Source organism: Cavia porcellus, unplaced genomic scaffold (assembly GCF_034190915.1).
Source record: "Cavia porcellus strain 051 isolate PalLab524CR breed Dunkin Hartley unplaced genomic scaffold, mCavPor4.1 scaffold_14, whole genome shotgun sequence".
Classification (NCBI taxonomy): Eukaryota; Metazoa; Chordata; class Mammalia; order Rodentia; family Caviidae; genus Cavia; species Cavia porcellus.
This window is the reverse complement of record NW_026947497.1, coordinates 7,547,570-7,573,957: the sequence shown is the minus strand read 5'-3', so window position 1 is coordinate 7,573,957 and position 26,388 is coordinate 7,547,570. Positions and strand designations below refer to the sequence as shown.

At 50.0% G+C, this 26,388-nt stretch overlaps 1 protein-coding gene across 4 annotated transcripts in view; it reads left to right on the top strand.

Annotated features, from left to right (window-relative positions):
• Window positions 1–24,165, top strand: part of Papss1 (3'-phosphoadenosine 5'-phosphosulfate synthase 1) — a 60,882-nt gene extending 36,717 nt beyond the window's left edge. For 3 of the 4 annotated variants that reach the window (XM_063260501.1, XM_063260498.1, XM_063260500.1), the window contains exons 9-12: window positions 261–396; window positions 4,124–4,392; window positions 12,966–13,195; window positions 23,581–24,165. In XM_063260501.1, coding sequence (XP_063116571.1) covers window positions 261–396; window positions 4,124–4,392; window positions 12,966–13,195; window positions 23,581–23,719 — 774 coding nt within the window. In that variant the 3' untranslated portion in view covers window positions 23,720–24,165. 4 annotated transcript variants of the gene reach the window in all.
• Window positions 24,166–26,388: the final 2,223 nt, after the last annotated feature.

The window sequence follows — 26,388 nt, the reverse complement described above, 5'->3', positions numbered from 1 at the left end:
ACTATGTCTAAGACTTTAAAAGTCCTAATTATTCAGGTTGCTTTTTTTTTCTTGCTGTTTGTATGTAAATTTGCCAGTTGTTTCCAAGGCTGGGGAACTTAAAGACGATCTAACTCTAGCAAGGATGAGCTCTGTGGAGTTCGTTCCCTGTGCGATGGAGCGTAGATCACAGCTGTGTTTGGCGCGCGTGAGGGCCGCCTTCTTACCAGCGATGACCTTGCTTCCTGTTTAGGCTTGTTCTTTTCTCTTTCTTCCACCAGATGGTTATGGAACAGGGAGACTGGCTGATCGGCGGGGACCTTCAGGTCCTGGACCGGATCTACTGGAACGATGGTCTCGATCAGTATCGCCTCACTCCCACTGAGCTCAAGCAGAAGTTTAAAGACATGAACGCCGGTAAGATGTGTGCCTCGGCAGCGGATGCGGGGCCTCCTGGGGAGAAAAGCCCTGGACGTTTTCTTCTGTGCCCTCTCCGGGATGTGGAGAGGCACCGCAGTAGTAAACTAAGCCCAGGCTGATGTCCCGACGCCCTGGGGGGTTGTGTTGCGTCAGTGTAGTTCAAGCTCATGTTATTTTGCACACAGTGTGGAGGTGGCCGTGAATAACGAACGCCTGCGTGGACACTCAGTAGACACAGGGACCAGAACTTCTGTGAGCGGCACTCAGACAGCGGGCTGCGCAGTCCAGCGCGGGGGCAGGGCTTCCTCAGGATTGGTCCATCGGCAGTGTTGCTGTTGGGCGCTCAGCACGAGGCGGGGAAGTAGACCGGGGTGCGTGTGGTGGAAAAGGCGGATGTGAGAAGGAGCGAGAGCGTTGGAGAGGAGGAGGCGCGGCTTCAGTGAGATGGGAAGGCTTTGTGCTGTGCTCGTGGTCCAGTCGTGCATCTGCAGCCTCAGTACAGCAGCCTGCTGGCCGGGTCTTCCTAGGAAGCTGAGGCGGAGCCCAGGGCCCTGGGGGCGCTGGTCACTCCACCCAGCACTGTGGAGTCTGGAGTTGTGGCTGGAGGAACAGACTGCAGCTGCCTTGCAGGATGCTGCCAGCCACGTGCACTGCCGGTGCCCTGCAGCCCCATTTCTGCAGGACCAGTGGGCCTCCATGTGATTGGAGCCCCCAGTGTGGCCCAGGCCAGACCCCCAGCCTCTCCTCCAAGGACTCCCAGAACCACTGTGGGATTTTATGTAAAAGCGAGGTGCAGTCCTTGGGGGGTGCAGTTGTGGGGAGTGGAGGCCTCTGCTGTGTCTCGGTGGGAAGGGGAGCAGGAGCAGCCCCCCTCCTTGCTGCCGTTGCACTTTGCCCAAGTTTGAAGTCATGTGAGTTAAAACCCAGAGGCCTCCAGGGCCACAACCTGTGCCCACTGTGCCCTGCGTCCTCCTCGGTCCCAAAGTGGCAGTGTGGCCAGGATGCACGTCCGGGAAGAGCCCGGCTCCTTCTCTCCCTTCTGGCTGAGACGCTTGGAGCCCAGGTGAGGCCTGCATCAGGACTGAAACCTCACTCGGGCGCGGCCCCGGGCTGTGGCGTGGGGTCCACAGGTTGTCAGTGCCACCCTCTGTGGTGTAAGGGAAAGGGCTTCTGGGAAAGATTTTCCTTCCTGACAGGAAACTGGCTTAGGAAGTGACAGCTTCCCCCCCAGAAGGGAAAGCCTTGGCCCTCATTTCCTCGCCTTCTGCCCACGCTGTGCCTTCCTATGAGGGTGACCGCGCCATAGGCCCTGCAGCCTTCTGTGCCCATGAGCACCCTGCATCCCCTGACCTGTGTCCTCACTGGGACTCATCTGCCCGGATTTCTTTTCCGGAGAAACAATACATATTCGAGTTATTTAAGACGTGGAGTCGGCTCCCGTGCCATGGAGTTTAGCTCACATGTACTCTGGAGCCGGGCGTGTGTGATACCACCTCGCTTTACTGTTCTTGGCCACTGTTTGGTTCCTATCTGGAACCGATGTCCGTTAGTTGGTTGTTGGCACCCTGGAGAGGTCTTATCAGGAAATTATTGCTCATAATTAGGACTCGAATGTTACATCTGTTTTGCAGTCTTCCTTGCAAGCCAAACATGTCAACTTGTTTGGAGAATTTGTTGCGTAACAAATGATTTCAACTTTGTTTAAAGTAGCTGAGAGCCAGTTATTAGCCCTACATCAAACAGCAAAGATTCATGGTGTTATTTTATTTACTTTTCCATTTTAGACTGAAGCAAATAAGCAGCAGACCAAGAAGTTTACTTTGTAGTTCTCGCTCACACATAGGAAGCCAGTAACGCATTGCCTATTGCTTCACGGGAGAGAGAGCAGGGATCTTACTTGTTTTTGCCATGCTCTCTTTCTTACCTTTCCCTCCTGCCCTCGTTGAGGGCCGTATTTTGATTACCCCATGTGGGCTCTTGTCCTGAGCCAGAGCAGCATTAATTTAGTCAGCTGGCTCCCTGGAGACCCCTCTGAGGCTGAAGGGTGCAGGGGTCTCTGGTACCCACACCTGTGCTCGATGTGATGTGCTTCCAGATGTTGAAGTCTTCTGGTTACTGCTGTGTGACCTGTACCAGAGCCCAGTGAGGAAGAATCCTGGGGTTCTGCATCATTTCCTTGGAGCTGCCTGTGGCAGTATGGTTGGATGCCTCTGAGAGGGCGCTGTGTATTGTGCGGTATGGAGCTAGTTCAGGTGTGTGGATGTCGGAGAGCGTCTTGGGCAGCATCAGGGTCACTGCAGCAGAGCAATGAGGTGTCTATAAAGCCAGGAGCTTTGACTGCAGGTGGCACTGAGCTGAGGTCAGCGGGAGCGCCTCTGTCCACAGGTCCCAGCAGCAAGCAGGCGGAATGCAGAGTGTCACCTCTATGTGGTGACAGCTCAGAAAGTGAGCACCAGGACCCACCAGGGGACTGCAGGAGACCAAAGCTAGTTGTGCAGCGATAGTCCTCCTGCGGCGGACTTGACTCTCATCTCCGGTGGCTCCGATTTCTCCTTTAATTGGGGGGATTAAAGAGCAAGATGAGAGGGCAGCAGTTGGGGCCTGGGCCAGCAGGCGTAGGACCACGCAGACAGAATGTCCGTTTTGTCCCTGCTGGTGTCTCCTTGCCTGCCTGCCTGGGGTCCTCTGAGGGAAGTGGAGCCCTGGAGGAAGCGGGAAGAGCAGGCCTGTGAGGACAGGGCAGAGATGGGGAGGAGCCTGAGACCCTGACCCAGCAGCGTCCCCCCCACCCCCGTCTGAGCTTTGCAGGTCACTGCCATGCACGGCCCTGCTTGGTGCCCTCTGGCACACAGGAGTGGATGGGGGGAGGCTGTGGGTGGAGGCAGCACCTGCCTTCCCCATGTCCTGCTGTGACACTACTGTGATGTGCAGGCTGTCCTGTGCCTCTGTCCAGCCCTGCAGCGGAGGACGAGGACGCTTTAGTGAAAATGTGTACAGCAGCCTTCGGGGGATTTGCCTGTGTGCTGTCCCTCCTGGTGTCCATCTTCACTGTCCAGCCAGAGAGTTTTCTGGGAAACCTTCTCCATGATTCCTCTTTGCCCTCGCAGTCCCACCTGCAGCTGCCCCCCAGCCCTTCCTCTGCCAGCAGATCCCAGCCCTGCGCCCTCCACTGCCAGTGAGGCGCGTGTCTGTGCTTCTAGGATGCGCCTTGCTCCCCTGCCTTGTGCCACCGGCTTGCAGGGCGGAGGATTTTCCTAACGTGGTCTGTGTGTCTCTCAGGGGTCCAGATCCGGCTGACTGTCAGTTCCGTAAATGCAGTAATAGCAAGCACTGCCCTTCTGGTTGTACATGGTCTTGTCGGGTGCTGCACTCTGAGGGGGCTGTGAATTCATGTGGAGACCTCGCCTGCAAAGCCTGAATCCTGTCCCTTTTGGAAAGGCTGTGTCCTGAACCGCAGGGGTGCTGGGCTGGATTTTTTTTTGCAGCACTGGGAGACCAGGAGCCAAAAAGAAAGGGCATTTGTGAGTGTCAGGATGTCATCATGTGGGTCCTCATCCAATTCCAGGGCATGCCTGGCGGTTTCTCCCTCTAACTCCAAGTCCTGCCCGTTCCGGTTTATGGTCGCTGTCGCTGTGCTTGGTCAGCTGGCCCCAGCATCCGACTCCCAGGGGCGCCCCCTGGAGGCCGCAGGGCGCAGTGCTGACTCGGGACCTTGTCTTTCCAGATGCTGTCTTTGCGTTCCAGTTGCGCAACCCCGTGCACAACGGCCACGCGCTGCTGATGCAGGACACACACCGGCAGCTGCTGGAGCGCGGCTACCGGCGGCCCGTGCTCCTGCTGCACCCGCTGGGAGGCTGGACCAAGGACGATGACGTCCCCCTGATGTGGCGCATGAAGCAGCACGCTGCGGTGCTGGAGGAGGGGATCCTGAACCCCGAGTCCACCGTGGTGGCCATCTTCCCCTCCCCCATGATGTACGCCGGGCCCACCGAGGTAGGCTGCGCGTCAGGTTCCCGTGGACCCGTGGGCCCCTGTGTCAGGGACGCGTCCCTGGCTGGAACCACGACCCAGCCTCCGCGGGGAAGGGGTTTCCGCCGCTCTCTCCACGGCCTCGGTCCCTGCATGTGGGAGAGGGTGACCAGGCCTGGTGTCACAGATGCAGCTCCAACAGTGCAGGTCCCCTCGGCATCTTTAACAGCCCTAGGTCACTGTCCTGAGGGACAGGCCTGGGCTGGTGCTTGCCTCATCTGAGTTTTGCTAGCTGTAAAGGTCTTTCCTCTGGGAAGTGGAGCGCACTGTGTCCCTCAGCTTTCTGTTCCCATGAGGAATGCCGGAGGCCTTGTGTTCTGTTTCAGCTCACAGGCTGGGAGGTTCAGTACCGCCCGGTGGCCTCTCGCCTTTGCGTCTGCGGCACAGCAGTACCTCACAAAGGAAGCACAGAGCCGTACGCTCCTAGCCAGGAAATGGGAGAAGAGGGGTGGGGTCCCCTCTTGCTTTTTCTTCTTTTAAAGACTTTAAAACAAACCATAACAAAACAGAACAAAGCAGATCAGAAGAAAACATTGTGAGTGACACAGATTTCAAAGCAAGACAAAAGGAGATCAACAGTACCATGTCTCTTGTTTTCTTCTAAATAGTTGTCTGTATCTTCACACACAATGAATTCATACAAAACAAAATAGTATAAAACTGATCAGAATAATGAAAGTATTACAGGCCTTCAAAACCAGACGATAGGAAAATCAACAATGGCTACTGTAATGTCTCTTGTTCTCTTCAAAACAGCTATACATACCTTCGTGTATGTTGAAATTAAACAATACAAAACAGACTAAAATCACTCTGAACAAAAAATAGAAGCATTCCTGGATTTTACAGCAGGATGATAGGAAATCAGCAGTGTATACCATAAGGTCTCTTTTTCTTCAAAGTAGCTGTTTATATCATCATCCATAATATGATCGATTCTCGTTAACTGTTCAGGAGAAGTTTCAGGCATGTATAAGCCTCTACATGTACACCTATCCTTTCTGCATTAGAATGAAAAACAAAACCAAACAAATTACTAGAAGAACAAACAGAAAAGACAAATAAGTAATACTAGCAAAGAGCCCAAAACGACAAAAGGCCTTCAAAACAAGGTAGTAGGAACAGAACTAAGGTGGTTATTTTACATAGTGATTGTCAAAAGAGTCCTCACACCACCAGACACAAACATGCAGGAATAACCCACTCCTATGAATGTTGGCTGTTTTGTTCCAAGGGTCCCCTCTTTCAAGGCCACACCCCCGGGGCCAGCAGCCCTCCCATTGGCTCCACCTCTGGAAAGCCCCGCTCTCCCAGGCTCTGGCTTCCTTCTGAGGCCTCCAGGTGTCCTGTCCACTCCCACCTGGGGAGCTCAGAGCACTCCCAGAGCGGTCCCTACCTGGTGCAGAGGCCAGGGAGGAAGCAGGCTTGCTTCTTGCCGTGAGGAAGAGGGGTCCCGTCTGGATGCTGCCCTGTGGTCTGGAGGAGCACTTGCCATCCTTGTGTCCCCATGGGGAGAAGAGAGCATAATCTAATTTTAGGTTCAAGACAGAGGAGGCTTTCAAAAACACTAGTTGAAGAAATGAATAAATCAGCGAGTGACCGTAGATGCAGTGGGTGGGAAATTCCAGCCAGCTGCCAGTTGAGGTTTCGTTGAGGTTTCAAGATGAAGAGTGGAATTTAGATTAGTGCTGCATTCCTTTCCGTCCCATTCCATCTTACAGGGAGCTCACATCACGGAGGTCAATCTGAGAGCGATCTGCGTCATTTACTTGTGCAAACTCTGTGACATCTTATCTCCCAACCCCAGATTTTATAGATTTAAAGCCCTAAAGTTTTTAAATGAGTGTTGGTAGTTTGCTAACTCTTTATCCTAGATTGGAACTTAGTTTTAGTGTACCGTACTTTGTTATATTTTTATCCTAGAAAATTTAACAGTGACAAGCTCCTGTGAAGGGACAGGCCTGTTGTCCCAGAACCGTGGAGGCTGAGACGGGAGGACCACGTGGAGCACAGCTCGGGCAATTGAGAGACTTAGCGTGACCCTGTCTCAAAGTAGAAAATAAGAAAGGGCTAGCGATGTAGCTCAGTGCGAAGGCTCGGGGTCCGAACCTAGGACCACAGAACAAAGCAGGAACAAAACAGTCAAAAGAAGCTGAGAGCTCTGGGTGTGTGTCTTCTTTTAGGATCAGCCGCATCATGTGTATAATGCACTGAAACGCCCCGCCTTCCTCTGTCTTTTGGTCCCCGTGAGAAGTGGCCAGTGGTAGCCCGGCGTTTACCAACTGCCCTTTAGTTCTGACATCTCAGAGAAGAACTCTTTTGGAAATAAAATAACGGTTTTGTTCCGGTAGTTGCTCCTTGTTTCGGTAGTGGTGTCGGGTGTTGTGAAGTTCCCCTGCGTTATGGACAGGTGCTTCTGAACGCAGGAATGACCCACGTTGGGCTGTCTTCTCAGAGGCCACTGTGCCCTACTTCAGGGGTGTGTGTCCCTACCCTCCACAGTGCGCTGGCTGTCACAGGACCTGCCCTGGCCCCTCCCCTGCCTCTGTCACCACCCTCCAGCAGGATCTGGCAGTGAGGGCAGCCAGAGATGCTTATGGGGGGGTCCAGGCGTGGGTCTGGGCTGCTCACTGCTGGGGGTTCACGATTTTGAGTTAGCCTTGCTCAGATTTTCTGATCTCTGCTTGCGTGCACATTATGTGCTTGTCAGAAGGAAGCACACCCAGGGCTAGATCCTCTGACCAGTTTCTAGTTTGTCTTACTTTATTTTCACTTTATATTGCATTCTGAGTTGGAAGATGTACACACTTCCTAAGTTCAGTGAGAGTCTCCCAGTTAGACAGAAGCATGCAGCCAGCTCCTGGATTGGAAAACAAATTTCCGTCAGTGCCGGAGATCTGTCCTGGCCCCCTCTGCTTCCCACCACCCTGAGCCTATGCACCAGTGCGTCCTGTGAGACCCGAGGCCAGCACTTGGATTCAGCCTGGGGAGCTCTCGGGGTCCCCACCTGTGAAAGGGAAGAGGAAAGGGGCGACACTGGGTGAAGGGAGAAGCTGAACAGCTTGGGCACAGTGGAAGCCTTAGTTTACCCCTAAAGTGGTTCTGGAAGGAGCCTCTGTAATGTCCTAGAGTCACCAGTGTCCTGTGAAAGGGGGTGCAGGCATCAGACTTCTGTGTCCTTGCCTTTCTGAGCACCCATCTGTTGCCTGCAGCAGGAGCAGAGGCCCTGGGCTCGGGGCTGTGCATTAGCCCTGTGGGGTAGGCGGTGCCCAGCTGGCTCCCCAGGTGCAGGACCTTCCTGTACCCCACCCACAGCACTTCACGGCCGTGGCTTTCTGTGCTGTGCGCTGTCCTGATCCCGTGCAGCCAGCCACCCTATAATACTCTTCCTGCTTCTCATCTGAACTCAATCTTTTTTCTCTTATTGGGCCATTTCCACCAAAAAAGAGAAATGGACTTCAGTGCGTTTTGGTTGCAGGTGATTAAAAAAATGCTTTTACTGAGCACTACCAGTGTGTGTTACGGATGCTGAGTGCATTGCATGTTAACCCCTGTGATCTTCCTGAGGCCAGTAGGATACCAGGTGCTCTCAGTGTCCCCATCTTACAGGTGAGGAGCCCCTCGGGAGGCTGAAGGACCTCCCAATGGGTGAATCTAAGGAATCTGGTTCCAGAGCTGGATGTCATCATCTCAGAATTCTTGCATTATCCCTTGGCATTGAACTACCTGTCAAAACTTGGAACCACATACTTTTTGAAAACAGAGGAGAACTGAATTCACACACAGTAATGGGTCAGGAGACGTCTGCCTGGTGTTCCTTCCAGAGAGCTATAGTGGGTATGCAGCTGTAGTGGGTATGTAGTGGGGTGTGGCACGTGGATCTCAGCTTCTTTCCAGCCTGGAGCAGGGCGCTCCGAAGCCCCGACGTAGCTGTAGCCTCAGCCTTTGTCTTACGAACCAGGCTCGCATCCTGCCTGCATTGCTGTGAAGCGTGGATAGGGTAATGTAAAACCGCTGTGTTCTGGGTTTGTGACAGTGTGGGATGATGTTAGTGGCCTTAAAAAGTAACAAAGAAGCACTTTGTGGTGAGTTCCCAGTGCCCTGTTCTGGCTGTCCATGTCCATGGGGAGCTGACTGCAGCTCAGGGTCGCCTCCTAACTGGAGTCCTGGCATTCCTGACATGCCAGAGCGTGGCGTGGCCTGTCCAGCAGGCCTCATTCAGAATGTGATGCTTAATAAAGCATGGAGCTCTTAGAGTTAGGAAGTGGAAATAACCAGTTTTGAGTGCTTGGGTCAATGCCTGGGGAGACATGGCTTTTATTCCCATGTCACCAGTGAGGTTTGTGAACGTGAGAGGGACAGGCACTTACTGATATGCTGCCTTGGGGGACCAGAGAGCACAATCATTGGAGCAGTTAAGCCCGACTTTACTCAAGGCCTATGGGGACAGGAGTGATGTTAGACCTCCAAATGGTGTAGGGGAAATGGTACAACTCCCAGCCTGCTAGAGATCTGATACACTGAGTTTTCCTCCCCCAAAGTCAAAAAATGAATTCTAAGGAACAGTGAAGGTTATGGGCAGAAAATCTTTATTGAGGGAGAAACAGGAAGGCCCCGAGTGGGTTGCTAAGGTCCCCACTTCCCGGGGAAGTTTTGTAGAGCACAATGAATTGGGTACCATGTGGGTTACAGCTGTGACCAGCCAAGATTACATGTACAGTCGCTTAGGCAGTGTTGATCCAATGGGGGAGCAGGTCACAGAGCAAGTGTATGTGGAAAGAACAGAGAACTTCCGAGGAAGGGATGGCTCTGAGGGTCTTGATCATGCACTGAGTGACAGACGTCCACAGAGGTTTCCTTAGACTGCTGTTACCGTGTCTCTTAGATCTGATCCTTCTGTCTTTATCCCAAGGCCTGGCCTCCAGTGGTTGCACCCTGGGCCACAGCTGGGATGCGTTCTTACCTGCTGTGCCGGCTCCATGGAGGGCCTCGGCCTGTCTGCCTGTCTGTCGTGTTTCCATCTAGCGTGGCTGTCTGCAGTACCACTGCAGGAGGGCCGTCTTCAGTATGGAACTGGGCTGGTAAAGAGCTTGGCCAAGTCAGAGTTTCAGCCAAGGAGCAGTGTAGGGCTGGGGGACCGAAAAGGGCCTGCGAGAGCAGCTGAGAGAAGTTGGTGCCTAAGAGGGTTCTGGCCCAAGGCAGGCAGAGTGGCCCCGTGTCACCTGCCATGCTGAGGGGTGGAGAGTTTGTGCAGGGATGGGGTGGCTGGCATTGGAGGGTTCTCAGCAGATAGCTGGGCAGCTTTGTTACCAGGGGCAGCGCAGGTGCAGCGAAGATGGACATGGTGGCTCAGGCTGAAAGCACTCAGGGTGGTCAGGGAGGGACATTGTCAGTGTGAAAACCTGGCTGGCACAGGGCAGGGCCTCAGTACCTTGTCCTTGGCAGTCGAGAATGGGGCAGAGAATTAGGTACTAGGTGCTTAGTGCGGCGGCCCTGAGCTCCCTGGCCCCAGAAAGAGAGAGGGCCCAAGGGTTGGGGCCGCGTGGGTCTGGCCTGGGTGTGAATTGGGAGTTGGAGAGGCTTCTTGAGGAAGCCCTGAACCTCCTGCAGTGTAACTTTTCAGTGTTTAATGAAATCCTTAAACGTTGAACCATGAAATGCTTTAATGCTTGTGACCTGATGACATTCAAACTGCTGGGGTGAGCAGCTCAGGAAGGCTTTGCGTTCTTTTCTGTAGTGCTGCACTGGTGTGTCTGACTCACTCGCAGCTTTTACGTGAAGAATTTGCACGTGCACACACGCACATGCACACCAAACCGTCGTTTTTGTAGCTTCCCCTGGACATCAGGAAAAAGTCCGCCAGTCATGCTTATTCACCAGCTCATAATAATAAAATACAAACATGGACTCTTCCTTTAGTCGTTTCCCGTAGGTCCCTCGGAAGGCATTGGTACCAGATTGGTTTCCTTAGCACAAATGCTTTTCGGAGCAGTGAACAGCTGCTGAGACTGTTTAGTTATCAACAGGATGTTCCTGATTTTCCAGTCTATAAAGATGGAATGGCTTGATTCCTAAATTCCTTAGCCTTGGGTAGGGGCTGGAAGCAGGGAGAATTGACTTTCTAATGCTAATTTTTGTCTGCGTGAGGAATTAATTGCCAGTGTAGGAAATGCACTTTGTCTTATTTATGAAAATCTAAACAATATACTGTGAGAGGAAAGTAAAAATAAGTCTTAATGCCAAGAGTTCTATATTCAAGCAAGATTATCCTTAGAAAATAACACAGTGACAGCATTTTCAGATGCTGGAAGTTTGAGAATTTAGGGAGGATGCTGGGCTGAGGCGGGCAGATCCCAGGGATCCCATCGTCCCTGTGCTGGACACAGGGCCTGAGGAAGCAGGGAAGCCACTTGGTTGGGCCACACATACATGAAACTCCTGTTGGAGTCAGAAAGTAAAGTCTGGTTTACAGTATAGTATCGAGTTCTAGTTATGGTGTATGCTACTTAGTTCATTGATAAAAACAAAGCAGAAAATAAATCATTCATTGTCTGGCTGGCCGTTTACAGACAATCTTATATGGGTTTATGGGAAACTTTTGGAAATCCTCTTGCTTTCCTTTATGGCACGCATCCCATGTTCCAGGTTGCATGGTGCTTGGACAGCACCTCCTAACCTGGCTCCTCGGGAAATAAACAGGCTGGGGAGATAAACTGGTGGGTGTCACTGGGCTTGTAGCACCCATCTGGTAGGTAGCCTGTCACTGAATCCAGGGCCTTTGCACTGAGCTGCATCCCCAGGTAGGGCTTGAACTTGTGATCCTCCTGCCTCTGCCTGCTAGAATGCTGGGATTACAGGCATGTGCCACCAGGCAGAGGCTGAAGTCTGTACTCTTAAATTGAGGTTGCTATAGGCTGACTTGCATCCTTGTGGTTAAATCTTGTTAACTTCTCAGCAAGTTGTCAGTTGCCTCAGAGTAGACCTTCTGTTTGTCCATGTCTAATTTTAAAACGAGGTCTCAAGAGAACCATTCCCTGAAATGTAAATTGAGAGTCATCAGTCAGGTGCAGGAGAACACTGTCTCCCTGTTCGGTCTGCTCACATTTAATTTCCTTGTAACCTTTAGAAGTTAAAGAGGTGACTTAATTCTCCTGGTGATTTTCCAAGCCTGAGAGTTGGAACCAGCTACTGCCCTGTGTGCTGTGTGACCCCAGATCAGTGCTTAATTTTTCTGGGCTCCAGTTTCCTCTTATTTTAAGAGGGCAAACCAGTTTGGATTAAATGATCCGAGCTTCCTAGCCTATTTATAAAAAGTCAGATAGTCCCAGTTCGCCGACCCAGTGTTTGAATGATAGACATAAATATTTAATGAGCGGGTGAAGTTCACTTGAGTTCAGAGACCCTCGACTGCCCTTTGAATTTAACTCCACACAGGCAGCTGCTCATTTGCGTGAGACAGAAGGGCGTTTTCATTGCACTGGGGTTGTGAACTGATCAGGGGCTCACACACTGCTTTTGGGTTCCTTGATGAAGATTCAGAGTTGAACGTAGCAGAAGCAGAGCCTCTGCTCCTCATCTGTGTAGGGGCCAGCGGCTGTGAGCAGGGTTGCCGTGGACTGCTGAGGCTGTAGGAGGGCAGAGGAGAGGCAGCGCTGCCCGCCTGTGTGCAGGGAGAGGCGTCTGCGGGCATCAGGTCCACATGAACTATTGCAGCTCCATGCACGAAGTAGCAGTGCTGTTGCGGAAAGGAATCTGGTTATAGCACCTTAGCATCCTGTCTCTGGCTGGCAGATGGGAAAAGAGAATCAAGGCAGTGCTGGGTTGTGCCGGATGTAGACCGATTCTGTTTTGTAGGTGAGGTCCTAATGGGAACAGGTAGGCTTCAAAGCTAGTTTTGGAGGCAGAGTTGCTGTCCACGCATCCCCAGACTCTTGTTCTGGTCTTACCTAGTGTCCTGGGTCGTGGTCACTGAGTGGGGACCTTCTTCATCCCTGCTCAGGTCATTATCATCCAGTATTTTTTTAACCAGTGAAAGTTAAAATGTAGGGAGAGGTTCGTGAGCTGTAAGTATGCTCACAGTGCAAAGACCTTTTACAGCAACCACAACCTGATTGCCAGTGCCCGGATCCTGGACCCAAAACCAGGATGTTGCCTGTATCCTAGGAGCCCCTGGTGGTTGCTTCCCACTCAGGACAGCTGCCCTCCTGACCTCTGCCCTTATATGGTAGGTTCTAATCACCAGCTCAGCTGGGAAAAACCACACACACAGGCCTTTTGTGCTAGATTCTAGGGTCTTGGGCCTTTTATAAGTAAGTCATGTGTTTGTACATACATATATATATATGTTTATGCATTTGGTTTTGGTGGGTTGGTTTTTTTGCCAGGGTGGAGGGAATAACGTTCTGGCTTCCCCGGATGATACAGGTGAGAGTTTGTACCGTTAGAGGACACTGAGAGCAGGTGCATCACTGTCCACCAGTGCTGCTCTGTGCTTGGTCCTGGACATGCGGTCGCCTCACAGACAACCCTTATTCTAGGTCCAGTGGCACTGCAGAGCGCGGATGGTGGCAGGGGCCAATTTTTACATCGTCGGTCGAGATCCGGCTGGCATGCCGCACCCAGAGACGGGGAAGGACCTCTATGAGCCCACCCACGGCGCCAAGGTGCTGACCATGGCCCCTGGCCTCATCACCCTGGAGATCGTGCCCTTCCGGGTGGCAGCATACAACAAGAGGAAAAAGCGAATGGACTACTACGACGCCGAACAGTGAGTGTCCCGCCCTCCGCCCAGCCTCGGAAGCAGCAGGTGGTCCCAGGCGCTGGCAGGGATGCCCACTCACACTGTTCTGATGACAGCCCTGTTGTTGATGGTTCAGAGAGAGGCAATCAAGGAGACCGGTTGTCTCATCCTCCTAAAAGTTAGAAGTAAAAATACACGTTGAGTAAAGTGTTGCAGTGCACAGTTTCAGGAATCCTGCAGTTCTTCAGGGCAGTGGCAGTGTTTCTGTGTCTGCCAGGTCTGCCGCAAAGTTACCGGTTGAACTGGACACAAAAATGCTGCATTTCCCCTGAGAGACCAGCACTGTACGGATTTCTGTCTGTGGGTTGCATGCAGTCTCTTGAGTTTACAACGGCAGCCAGCAGTGTAGACTCAGAGGTTACGAGGTCCAGCTGTGTCTGTGCCATGTGGTTTGAGAGTCCTGAGCCTCCTGTGCCCTCTCCCCATCTCTGGAATATACCCGTTCCCTCCTGACTCCTCCCATAATCCATGGCACCTAGTGAGTTTTAAACCGTTAGGGGGTCTCGTCCATGCAAGTTGTTTTGTTGAGAGGCTCTCATTTAGTGCACCTGCTTTTTCAGTTCAGATTCTATTAAGCAGATTAAACAGATCATTCGGTAAATGCTTCTGCTTTCAATTACATTTTGTCAGTGTCCGTCCTGCTGACCAAACACTGGTGATGGCCTGCTCACAGCGATCCGGAGCTCTGCCCCATCCCGTGGCACTTACGTGGGTTTTGACTGAGGAGTGACGTCAGCCCTGACCCTGTGTCCTCATGGGGTTCATCACAGTAGGGACAAGAAAGAAAAAGAAACCTTGGAAAAATTAAAACAGTGTCATCTTGTTTCTCAAAGGAATGTTGAGCTATTTTCTTTGAGATACAGAAGTTGTGTGGATAGTGGAATGCTGTTTTCTCCCCTGCGGACCGAGGACTGGTTGGTGTGCTGTTCAGGGACAATAATTTTGGAGACAGTGCATGTACTTTGGAGGCAGCAGGCTTTGCCGAGTGACGAGCTGTGGCTAAAATACGAGATGGTCTTCTGCAGTGAGTGAGCAGCCAGTTTCCAGAACTGACCCGGACAGGTGTGAGTGGTCCCAGCTGTCCCTGGGGCCCAGATGCGGGATTCAGCATAGCGGCAGTGTGGGCCTGCAAAGGCCGGGACCTCAGATGTGACCGATCCTGAGGCTCTTGGGGGCCACACAGGACTGTGTGACCAGCTGGAACATAGTGTATACCAGCCTCGTATAAACTCAGGTCTGCTGCCACCTAGAAATAGTTCTACATCATGTGGAACTCGCCTTTAACCTTAAAACTGTGTGTGTACATGTATGTATGTATGCATGTATATGGATCTGTGTGTGTGCCTGAAGTTTCACTCTTAAATGCACCTATAAAAATGGTATGCTGAGAGTCATATAACTGACCATTTTAAAACCAAAGGGAAGTCTCTTTAAATTTTTACAAAATAATTTTAAGAAAAATGAAAGCAATTACAGTTAACTGTGGGCTCTAAAACCACAAAGTACCTTAAAATGCACATTATTAAGGAAAGTAAAAGCATTTGGGAGACAGTCTGCTCTCCTGTGGTTAGATTTCAGCAGGCCACCAGCAGAGGCTGCCCGTTGGCATTTCTTATAAAAGCCCCACCTGCAGCCCACGCAGGAGTGTCCAGTGCCTCCCTCCCTCCCTCCCTCTCTCCCTCGGCACCTCTGAAGCCCACAGTGTCAGGATGCTGGACACGACACTTCTGGTTTCTCACTCAGCATACAACTTGTTTGTTCAGGTTGTGTACAGTAAGAAATTGGTTCTGAGAGTTAAAATGAACCACGTTAAGTCACTTAAATACCGCCAACGGAGGGCAAAGAGCGAGGAGGAATATCATGCTGCCAGTGGCTGAGAACTTTTGTGTGGATTTCCGTTTTGTTGTGTTAAGAAAATACGCTGAGCTGAAGGCAGCGTGGCGCCTTCCTTCTCCGCTCCTCGCCCTGGCCGTCTGGAACTGGGGTCCCTTACCTGGTCAGTTGGTCTAACCACACCAGGGCTGGGGCCATGTGATGGTGCCGACTGGTGAGCTGGGAAGCCCTTGCTCACTTGGACATCTGCTTAAATCTGTGTAGCGTTGCTTTAAATCTCTCTTTTAATCATTCCAAAGCTAAATAGTCACATTGGTTCTCAAAAGATTTTCCGAAGATGAATTGTTACATGAGCAGCTTATTTCCTTGAAAGTTTTTTGAGTTATAAATCTTAATAAGTTGTATCTTGGGAGGCTTTAAAACTCCCTTAATTTGCTAAGTTTTTAATATTTGTGTGCAGATATAACTAAGTTGATGGGAATATGTGGAAAAGTGATTAAAATTTTGCAGAAAGCAACAGTCTCTGATGTAGTGAGAAAACTTGGTTATTATGCACATGAGGTTGCCTTATGTTTGATTAATGGATGATACTCAATGCCAGCATTTATGTAATTAATGATTTTGTAGCTTTCGATTTGATTAACTACCAGTGTAAGACAAGGCTTAGGGGAAAAAATTATGGAGAGTTCTGGCAAGATATTATGGATAGGAATTGTGATAAAAATCATCCATTTACATTCAGGGAGTTGAGGAGGTTCCTCTTGAGAGTGATTCAAGGAAATTTTGTTTTAGGACTGAGATGAAAGCCCAGTTTTAGCCTATTACAAACTTGTAGAGAAAATTCAATTATCTTGTTTATATTTGTTTGTTTTAGAAAGTAAATCTTTGGGTAAATACAAGCACATGAACACAGATTTATTTAGATTACTGAAACAGTGAACAAAAACAGGGAACAGAACTTGTGGGGGAAGCAGCTCTGGAGGGGACCAGTGAGGGTGTCTGTCACTGCCGACTGGGATCCTGGTAGAGCATTTTATATTTTTAATGCTGGTGTATACTTTATATTGTAAGGCTGGCATCACTATAAAGATGGTTTATTTGAGACAGGGTCTCCCTATGTAGTTCAGGCTGGCCTTGAATTCACTACATAGCTTGGGGTGGGCTCAAACTCACAGTGATCCTTCTGCCTCAGCCTCCCCAGTGCAGGGATTATAGGCCTGTGCCACCATGTCAGCTAGTGCCATTTTAGATGGCACTGTAATCCCTTGCAAACTCTGAGGTACTTGCAGACAACCTTCCCTTTTATAGACTTCTCACAGCTGGGTGGGGAGTCAGCTGCTGTCCTGATTTAAGCGTGGTGACTCTGAAATCCACAGGCCAGCACTGCTCGGGTGTTAACACAATAGGAAAGTAACCTAGCTTGTCACAGCTTGGAGATAGAGATTACGAGCAGAGAGCTCCCTCACTGTTCGTTGGGACTGAAGGCTGGGGGAGCTCACTTGTCTCCCTGAGCAGCCTGGGCTGAGTGTGATGGCTCTGGGAAGCACCTGCATCCATGTGCTGACTCCAGCCGTAGAGCTGCAGCACCTGTCTCCTCCTTAGCTGCTGGCTGAGTCACTCCCTGTCCTGAGGTCACCCTGAGTCCTTGCCATGGGCCCTCTTGTTCTTTGTGAAACCTTGGTGCCCCAGAATGTGACTCCCTGTGCTACTCATGGGGAAGAACATTCTTTGCTTTCCTCATGACCACTTCCATCCACCCAGATCATTTTGTGGTTTTGAAGTCAGCTGATTAGTAACTGGTTGCACCTGCAGAACTCCTTGGTGCAGCAGCATCATGGCAGCCACACTGTGGGGTACAGGCCATTGGCTGCCTCTGTATTCTGCTTGCCACATTCACGAGCTTTTCTCTAGAGATGTCTTGTGGCTACTTAAAATGAACAGACATCACCATCACTCTCAGAATATCACCAATCCTAACTTCTGTTCCACAGAACCTTAGTGTCTTTGTTACTTTTCTCTCATTGCTGAGACAAAATACCAAACACCCCAAATTAAGGGAGGAAAGTTTTATTTAGCTCACAGTTTGTGGAGGTTTTAGTCCATAATCAGCTGGTGCCAAGGCAGGGTGGCCTGGCTGAAGGGCAGCTATTCATGGCAGTGGGAGATCCTGAAAGCAACCAGAGCCAAAGGAGGAGCAAGCCTCCTTTGTATTGTGTGCTGGATTCCCACCATAAGGTGGTGTAGCACTCACACCCCCAATCCCAGGCTCTAGATTTGGCTGCCTTTGAAAAGCCTATCACCATGACTGTATGAGGTTTTGGGGGACCATCTAGACACAAAGCATAATTGTCTGCCTGTGGCTCTCCAAAGACTCATATATATCCCTTTATGTAAAAGGCCTTTAGTCCATCTATAAGAGTTGTCAAAGCCCTAACAGTTTTAACACTGCTGGAAAGTCTAAGTCCCAAGTCTCATTTGAGATGTAAGGCAAATTCTTAGCTGTGAACTTCTGTACAAATGAAAAGTTAAACACTTACAACAATAAATGCCACCAGATAAACATTTTTCTCTTAAAATTTATAAACAAGGAGGAGTATAAAGGAATAAGATCAAAGCAAGTCCAAAATTCAGCAGGACAAACAGTAAGTTTTATAGTTTTATGTGCAGCGTGTGGAGCAATCTGTGAGTTCCAAAGGACTTGCGTGGCTCTGTCTCTGTGGTACTTCTGGTGGTCGTAGCTCCCACAGCTTTTCTCTTAGGCTCACTTTGCTCCCTTTTGGCAGCTTTTCCTGCGTGATCCATGTTTTTGGCTTTCACAAATTTTGGGGGTCTCTACTGCACCTTTGGCTTTATACACATAGCTTTACATATTGCACTATCAGGGGCACACTGCCTGGCCTCCCAGGCCTTCTTTTGAAATTTGTGTGGGAGCCTTCCTGATCCTACAACTCCTGCATTTTGCATGCACCTAAAACCAGCACCTCGCAGCTGATACCGAGGTCTGCCACCAGCTGGAGCCATAGCCAGGCTACCCTCTCTCTTGGTTGTAGGGATTGAGTGCCTGGATCACTGAGCATAGATACTCACTCAAAGAGTCAAATGCAAAAGAGTGCAGGAGATCTGTCCATACACTGGAGAACCAAAGAATCCGGCCGAGGGCCTGGATCCCATGGCAATGCTATGCATGAGTCCAGCTAGAGACCGAGAGCCCATGATTATGTCTCATGCAAGTCTGTATCAAGGATCTATACTGGAAAGGCCTCTCTGGTCAGTGGTGGAAACTAGAAAGTCTGCACCAGTAGGATGAAGGATCTGTGCCAGCAGGCTGAGGGATCTGCACTGGAGCCAGGAAGTAACACTCAAAGACCAGAGCTCCCTTGAAAAGAGCCACACACAGCCATTCTCAGTGACATTGAGGTCTTGAGCTCCTCTGATGAGAATAGCTAAGTTCGTATCAGGAAAGCTAGTGTGAGGAGCTTCTCCAGGAGAATCAACAGCACATCACCATCCCCTACAGTTCTCCTTTTATGTTATTGGCAACAGTCCTTAGGTGGGCCCTCTACACCCAGTGCTACGCTGATTCACGTCAGCTGGGTGTTCCAAGTTGCTCATTAGTTAATCCATCACATTGGGAGACCTGATCCTCTTGGTTATTTCAACAGTACTATCAAAGCAAACATAGCTTCTTATTTTGTTTGAAATGAAGAAATCTTTTGCATTCAAACTGGGAGCTGAGCTGGGCATTCTGAGGGCACTTGATGTGCTAGTTCTGAATACACTAAGAACACATTTGTGTGAACAGTAGAAAGCAAATAAAGAACAAGAAACAAACATCCTGGTGGCAGATACAAAGGAGATTATCACATGAATTTAGAGCAGTGTCTTTGTTACCTAGGGTTTAGTACATGGGTTCAGGTTTGATTACTGTTACTGTTACTGTGCTTCCATCACTGTAGCAAAATAATCAAGACAATCTTAAAAAGAGGAAAGGTTTGTTCTGGTTGACAGGTAGAACTTTTGATCCATGGTTGTTTGGGACTGGGGTGGAGCAGTCATCATGTGGGGTTAGCATCTTGGGAGATGGTCCAGACCCAATCTTAGCGGGGATTGTTTCTCCCCTGCAGCCTCAGATAAGCTCACAGGAGTGTGAGGAATTGAGAACCCTTATGCAGACCTGCCATCTATCTCATTAGATACTATTGTCTCCATGCTGGGCAGCTGTTGTGGCTTGTGCTTGGTGTCCCCTAAAGCCTCATGTGGTCACAGATGGGGCTTCTCAGAGGTGGCTGGATCAAGAGTGTGTGATGCTGGGATCAAGGATGGGTTGTAGGGATTGATTGATGATTCTGGGCAGGGCTGAAGGCTGCTCCCTGGGGTGTGAGTGCTATCAGCCCGGAAGGTGCATAGCCTGGACAGGATATAAGGGACAGAAAGAGGGTTGCTAGTAGCTTGGTGCTGCTTCGCTGCCTTCTGCCTGCCATGAGCTGTCTCTCCTCTGCCAGGCCACCCTGCCTGGGAGCCAGCCAACTGTGCACTGAAACCTCCACAAACTGAGCTAAATAAACTTCCCTCCTTTAACTTTGAGTATTGGGTATTTTGTCTCAGCAACAAGAAAAGTAACTAAGACAGCATCCAAGAGCTTCTGGGATGGACTTTTTGAGAACTGAGCCATTCTTCAGGCTCAGCAGCCTCTTTCTAGGAGCAGGTGAACAATGATGGTCCATCTTCTAGTTGAAAACACAGACTTTGCACTGGATCAGAATTTTAATAGATGCCCTTTGCATTCAGTTAAAAACACCTGACCTATGCTGTAGTTAATTATAGAGCTTATGACATTTTATGGTAAAGAAGGTTGGGTTGACTTTGTCATACATTTTAGGACACTGAGGCATACACAGTTTGGCTGAGTATCTGCAGCTTTTACACTAAGGTGCTGTAGGGAAACATGACGAATTCAAGAACTGGGTTAATCTGGCTGGAGGCAATTACATGTTTCATGTATTTCAGCCAGTTATTGGTTAGAAAATAGTAATTGTTAAAGTCATCACACATGAGGCTGTTACATGCTTTTTCAGTCTCTGAAAGAAAGCCAGAAAGAACTGTTTATCTGGTTTTGAAGAGATTGTTTTTAGTCTCAATCTTCAAAATACTGTTTTGATGTATTATAAATGAACTGCTTTCAAGTTAGATGAGAATTTAATAAGATCCAAAATAATTCATTAGACTCACTTACAAGTCACCACCACTAGCTTTTAGTTCTATCAAAAGAGGAATTCCCCATTGCTTCTCTGAATTACTTATCATGTACTTAGCATCTTAAAAAGCAGAGCTAATTAGATGTGAACCTTCAAAAGTGAGGCTGGAAGGGCTCTCTCCTGCCCCCGCTCTCACCCGTGTAAATGGCTTGCCCTGTGGCCTTACAGGCCACATATGTGGACATGGGGCAGCAAATGGTTGCAAAGATGCAGAATCATCAGCAAGTGGCTAGGCGTCATCATACTCAAGCTGGTCAAGATGCTGGCCACATGTGGCTTGTGTATCACTGAGGGTCCCCTGGGGCTGCTGGCCGGTCTGTTCCTGTCCCTCTCTGCTGTCTTAACCCCCTTCCCCTTGTTTGGAGGGAGCCAGCATTTTGTCTGTTGTAGATTAGAAGAATCTGTGACCCAGTGGTTTTGAAAAGGAAAAAACCAAACATTTTTGTGTTTGTCTTTGCAATGGTCCTGAGGACCGCTTTGTAGGCAATGAGAGGCCAGAGTCCTTTATTTAGGGCCCTTTCTGCTCCTGGCAGATGCCAGATCCTCATAGGTAAAGTTTAGAGCTACTTTTAAATCATCCCAGAAATTTGTCAGTTTTTTTAAATTCAGTTATTTCTGAAAAATGATACCCATTCCTGGCTTGTGATAAAAGGTGGGGTCCTTGTGAAACCAAGATTGAGTCAGGCTGAGGGCCCTGTGTTTTTGGTCGCTGGGCAGCCATGGGAAGGTGGAAGCCTGGTTCGTGTGATGGAGAAATGCTTGTGGTGTGCCATGCAGGTGGATTTGACACAGCCTGGGAGCGAGGTGCCTGGGACCTCGGTTTAAAAATGCAGTTTCAGAGGAATGTGGGTCGCTTCTGTGTTTCAGGCAGCACAGGAAAGGAATGACTTAATCGGTCTGGCTTTTTTGCTTTCATCAGAAAGCCCAGGCGGAGTCTTTAGCATATTCCTCTCTTTCTTATTTCTCGTTACCATCAAAAGCAAGCGTGCTGGGCATCTGACACGAGTTTTTTATTTTTGAAACCAAAGTTTAAGATTGATGTGGCTTGGCCAGGCCTGCACGGGGACAGCACCAGGCCACGAAGAAGCACCAGGTGTCTTTAGGGTCCTGCTTGCTCCTGCTTTCTGATGCTTGCTGTCTGTGTGCTTGGTGACCCGACTGCTTGTGTAACCACCAGCTTCGAAGCCCCTCGTTCGCCCGCAGGCCCATCCACACCTGGCCACATTCTGTTCCCGGGATCAGCCACCTCTCAGGTGAGCTGCTGCTGGCCTAGCCCCACGTGGGTACTGAGATGTCACAGAATGCGTCGCTCCTCTGGGAAACCTGAGAGTTTCACTCTGGAGTGTCGTACATACAGGATATGGATATGAAATAGTGTAGCCCAGTCACAGGAAAGTCAGTGGCCATGCCCACCCTTCCCAGCTGTATGCCTAGTCGGAAGACGCCTTGCGTTCAGACAGCAGAAGGTGTGCCCAGTGCAGCGTGGTGGGCCTTTATCACACTCAGGCTGCTGCCTTCTTCCTTCTCGTTCTCCTGGCTGTGAGCCTATTGGGTAGTGCTGGCCACATCAGGGTGGATCTTCTCATTCACTGGCCTGCCCGCCAGTCATCCCTGGACAGGTCCAGACTCACCCACAAGTGTGCTTCAGTAGTGGCCAGGTGACCCTTAGTGTAGGCAAGTGGACATCATGATTTCCTGCTGCAGAGACAGAGGGAGAGATCCTGTGTCTCTCCTTTTTCATAAGGGACTGAACCCTCCTGGCTCCAGTCTCCTCCCAGAGGGGCTTCCACACTGTCATGGGGTTCGGAGTGTGGGTGTTTCGCATTCTAATTTCTCCCATGTTAATCACGCCTTGCACACTTCATCTCCTGCCTGCTTTCGTGGCGCTGTGCCATTCTACTCAGGGCAGTACCCTAGATTACTCAGGACCTTTGACCTTAAGATGCTGTTCAGCATTTTGCCACTATAAAACAACCTTCCTGTCACTGTCTTAGTATAATATTTGCCTGCCTGATTACTTCTGAAGGTGGATTCCTGGAACACACATGGCAGGCTCTGGTTTTACTGGCTTGTTAAGGCTTCCTCGTTGCCTTGAAAAATAAAAGTCGTGTCTCGATCCACAGCTGGTGTAGAAAGGAACTTGTGGCTCCTTACTAGGTGTGATCTGGGCCCGTGACCAGGTGGCTTCAGCCACCCAGGACTCCTGCTGGCTTCTGAGCACTTGTTGGGTTGGATCTTGCCTTAGTCACTTTTTAATGGTTGCTGAGACAAAATACCTGAAGCCCAAAGTTGGGAAAGGAAAGGTTTATTTCTTACAGTTTTTGGAGGTTTCAGTCCACACTCAGTTGGATCCAAGGCAGGCAGGCATGGCTGGGCCGCCGTCCTTGGAGGCTGCAAACAGCAAACAGGAACTGGCAAAGAGCAAGACACATCTTCTTCCTGCCATTACATCACATCCTGGCTCCACCCCTTTGTGGGTGGAGCACCGACACCATCAATTCAAGCACTAGACAGTGAACCAATCACAAATACACAGTGCAAACTCATGAGGCCTGGGGGACACAGACATAAACCATGACAGATCTGTACTGGAGGGGAGAGAGTAGACAGATGTCTCATAGCCATGGTGTTCTCCGCTTGGTAGTCTAATGGCGCACACGTGTGTGAGAGACTACGTCTTGCTGTGTAATCCAGGCTGGACTCAAACTCAAGGCGATCCTCCTGCCCCAGCCTCCCAAGTACTAGGATTACAGGCGTGTGCCAGCCATGCCTACCTTTTATGTGTTTAAGTGTATGTGCGGTGATGTGAAAACCTGTGCTCCCGTCCTCTGTGGTGGCTAAACAGCATTAGGATCTTGCCTACTTGGCGTGCCTAGTTCTCATAGAGAGCTGCCTTTTCTCCACTCCTGTAATGCAGGGTTCCGCTTTCTGGAAAGCTTGCGGCCCTGCGGCTGCTCTGGTTTGGGGTCCCCCCCTGCGAGCCTGCGGGGGTCGCAGAGGTCGGGGCAATGTTGTACCCTGGTGTGGGGGTGGAGACCTGTACCTGCCACTTGGTGACCTGAGCAGAGGTGGGAGGAGGACAGCGGGGTGCTCTGCCCTTCCCTCTCCGGGAGAAGTGGTGGGTGGGAAGTGGGGAGGTGGGGGTGGGGGGATGGGGGCTCCTTAGCATCTGCAGGGATCAGATGGCCCGGCGGGCAGCGTGCTGGCTCCCTCTGGACTGCACTGGGCCTGCGCAGTCGCACTCACCTCTCTGCTTTTCTGCAGCCACGAGGACTTCGAGTTCATCTCGGGCACGCGCATGCGCAGGCTGGCGCGCGAGGGCCAGAAGCCGCCCGAGGGCTTCATGGCGCCCACAGCCTGGGCGGTGCTGGCCGAGTACTACAAGGCGCTGGAGAAGGCGTGAGCGCGTGAAGACGCGGACCCGGGACCCGGGACCCAGGGGACCCCGCCACTCCCGGAGGCCGCCCGCTGCTTCTAACGTCGCTGTCCGCTCTGTGCTCACTGACCCTGCCAGCGGCTGGGCAGCCGCTTCTGTATCGTGTTCCTGCTTCTGTCTCCCGGTGTCTGCCGGCCGTCACCTTAGTGAGTGGTAGCCAGTAATACGGCCTCACTTTCTCCTCCCTTAAAGAAAATTGCTAAACAGTAACCGTGGCTAGACCTTGTCTTGGAAATTTTGCAAGACAGCTGTAGTGGTGAGATGTTTTTTCCTACCTTGAAAATGTTAACCGCTTCCTCTCTTTCTTGTTCACTGTTGATCTTTCTAGCAGTTACAAAATCTAAAACATTCTTGAGACGAGGGTAAGCTCTGAACAGACTTCTTTATTCAATAAAACTACATTTTTTGTCTTATTTATGTGGCATTTTTGTATTATTTTGCTTACACATAGCTTTTCTCTCCTTGGGAAGTAATTTCTGCTGGATGGGGTGGGGCACGCTTGTAGCTGAGCACTTGGAAGGCTGAAGGGGGACCTGGACTACATAGTGAAACCCTGTCTCACAAAACAAAATTTCTGCTAGATGAGGGAAAATGTAAGCATCTTGATTTACAGGATTTAGTAGTCAGCTCCTAACACTGTGTAACTTAGGGAGGTTTTGAGTAGCAGGAGTTTTTTTGTGGGGTGAGGTGGGGGGATCTTTTTGAGACAGGGTTTCATTATGCAGTTCAGGCTGGCCTTGAACTCACAGCCATCCTCCTGCCACAGCCTCCCAAGTGCTGGGACTACAGGCAATAGGAGTTATTTTAAATGGGAAAAATAATACAACACTCTTAAGTCCATCCAAAAATTTAACCACTTTGCCCAAATACGTCTCTAATATTCTTAAACATAATGATCCACCAGGGATTTAAAGTATGGGTGGGCATTGCTGCTTTAGTTAAGAAAATTGGTTTGTGTTGCAGGAACAACTTCTTATGGCCAGTGGCTTGGCCTAAAGACGGCTTTTTGGTCTTTTGTCATGCTCTCGGTGAGGGTTGATAGGTTCTGCTCACATTCACCATTCAGTGTGAGATCCTCCCACTTCATACTATATCAAGAGGTTTTGGGGAGAAAGAGTGTAAAATAAAATTATACACAATGCATCCCTATATCCCTAGCTGCTCAGGACACCGAGGCTGGGTTTCTTGAACCCAGGAGTTTTGAGGCCAGTGTAGGAAATACAGGGGGACCTCCTTTTTAACTCACGCGCAGGTTCTGAAGTGTGGCTTGGCGGTGACTTGGTCACCTGCTAGTTGATTGGGCAGAATGGCTCAGATAGCCCCTCACCTTGCAGGAGCTCAGGGGACAGACTTCCTGGGTACTGGAGGCAAACACCCCACCAGTTCAAGGTAAGTTTTACTGCCAAAAGCATTTCAAGGAGCAAAAATACAGGAAAAATGAATTTAAAAACTGTGTCTGTCAGGAAATAGCTTATTCCCCTAAAATGACATGTAGAGGACGTGGCCCGCCAGATGATTTTTTCAGGGAGGGTGGAGGGCTGCATGCCACAGTGGACCATGGGCACATTCAGGGTGGTGCAGGAAGACAAGGGGCTTTGAAGCCCTTGCCCTTAGGCCGTGATGATCACTAACTGGGGTGATGTCAGGCCAAGATTGAACAGGCTGTTGCTGGCCTGGGTCTTTGTGGAAGTACTTTTGGTACAGTTGTGGTCTTAGCAGTCGTTTTGTGTGAGTGTGTAGTCCCCCCCACCCCCCGAAGATGTCCCAACACCATTGTCTTTGGGTTTCACATCATTGATTCTGGAAATTTCCACAGTATTCTTTCAAGACTAAACCAAAATTCCTGTAAAATTGCGGATAAAGAAAATCCAATGTGTGATCGGAAGTAACTGCACTTTATCAGGTAATTGTCCTTTCTGAATCTCGCCCTGCTGTGTCCTGGCCTCAGCCCAGTAGAGCCAGGGTGAGGTGGGGTGGAGGTGTGGGTGGGTTTTCCATTCCCCAGGGATTAGCCACCCTCTGCATTATAGAAGGACCTAGCAGGAAACAAAAGCAGCTGCTGATTGCCACTAGTCCACAGGTTGGTTTGGATTTCCTTAATCTACAAATCGGATATATGTGGGAATTTTATGTTTCCTCCCCTTAGTTCATAAAAATGAACTCAAACCAGTCTTTAAAATTTCAACCCCTTTAACCCAAACCTCTCCTGCCGAGCGGTTGTGGAACTCTTAAAGTGCCTTTATCAGTCCATCAGTTGGAAAAGTGGATGGAAAGTAATTATGTTTTTTTAAAGGTGTGCAGTCATCTTGGCAGAAATGCAGTGTCTGAAATTCATCCATTCCCTATTCCACGTAGACCACATATTTTTATTTCGCTTCCGTCCAGGAGGAGGAGAAGCAATGACATTTATCTCTGGAAGTCAGCGTGCAAGCATTTTCTCGGGAAATTCACAAGTCTTTATTAGCACATGTGTCTGGGAGTGGGCTGGCTCGTAGAAGTATTTACCCACTGGCCTCTTAAGTATGGCCTGCAGGACTTGGAGGGCTGTAGCCCACTGATTTAATTTCTGCTAGATTCTCTTCCTAAGACACAGTCTTGTCCTGCCTAGATTTGTATATACACGTGTGTATGGTGTG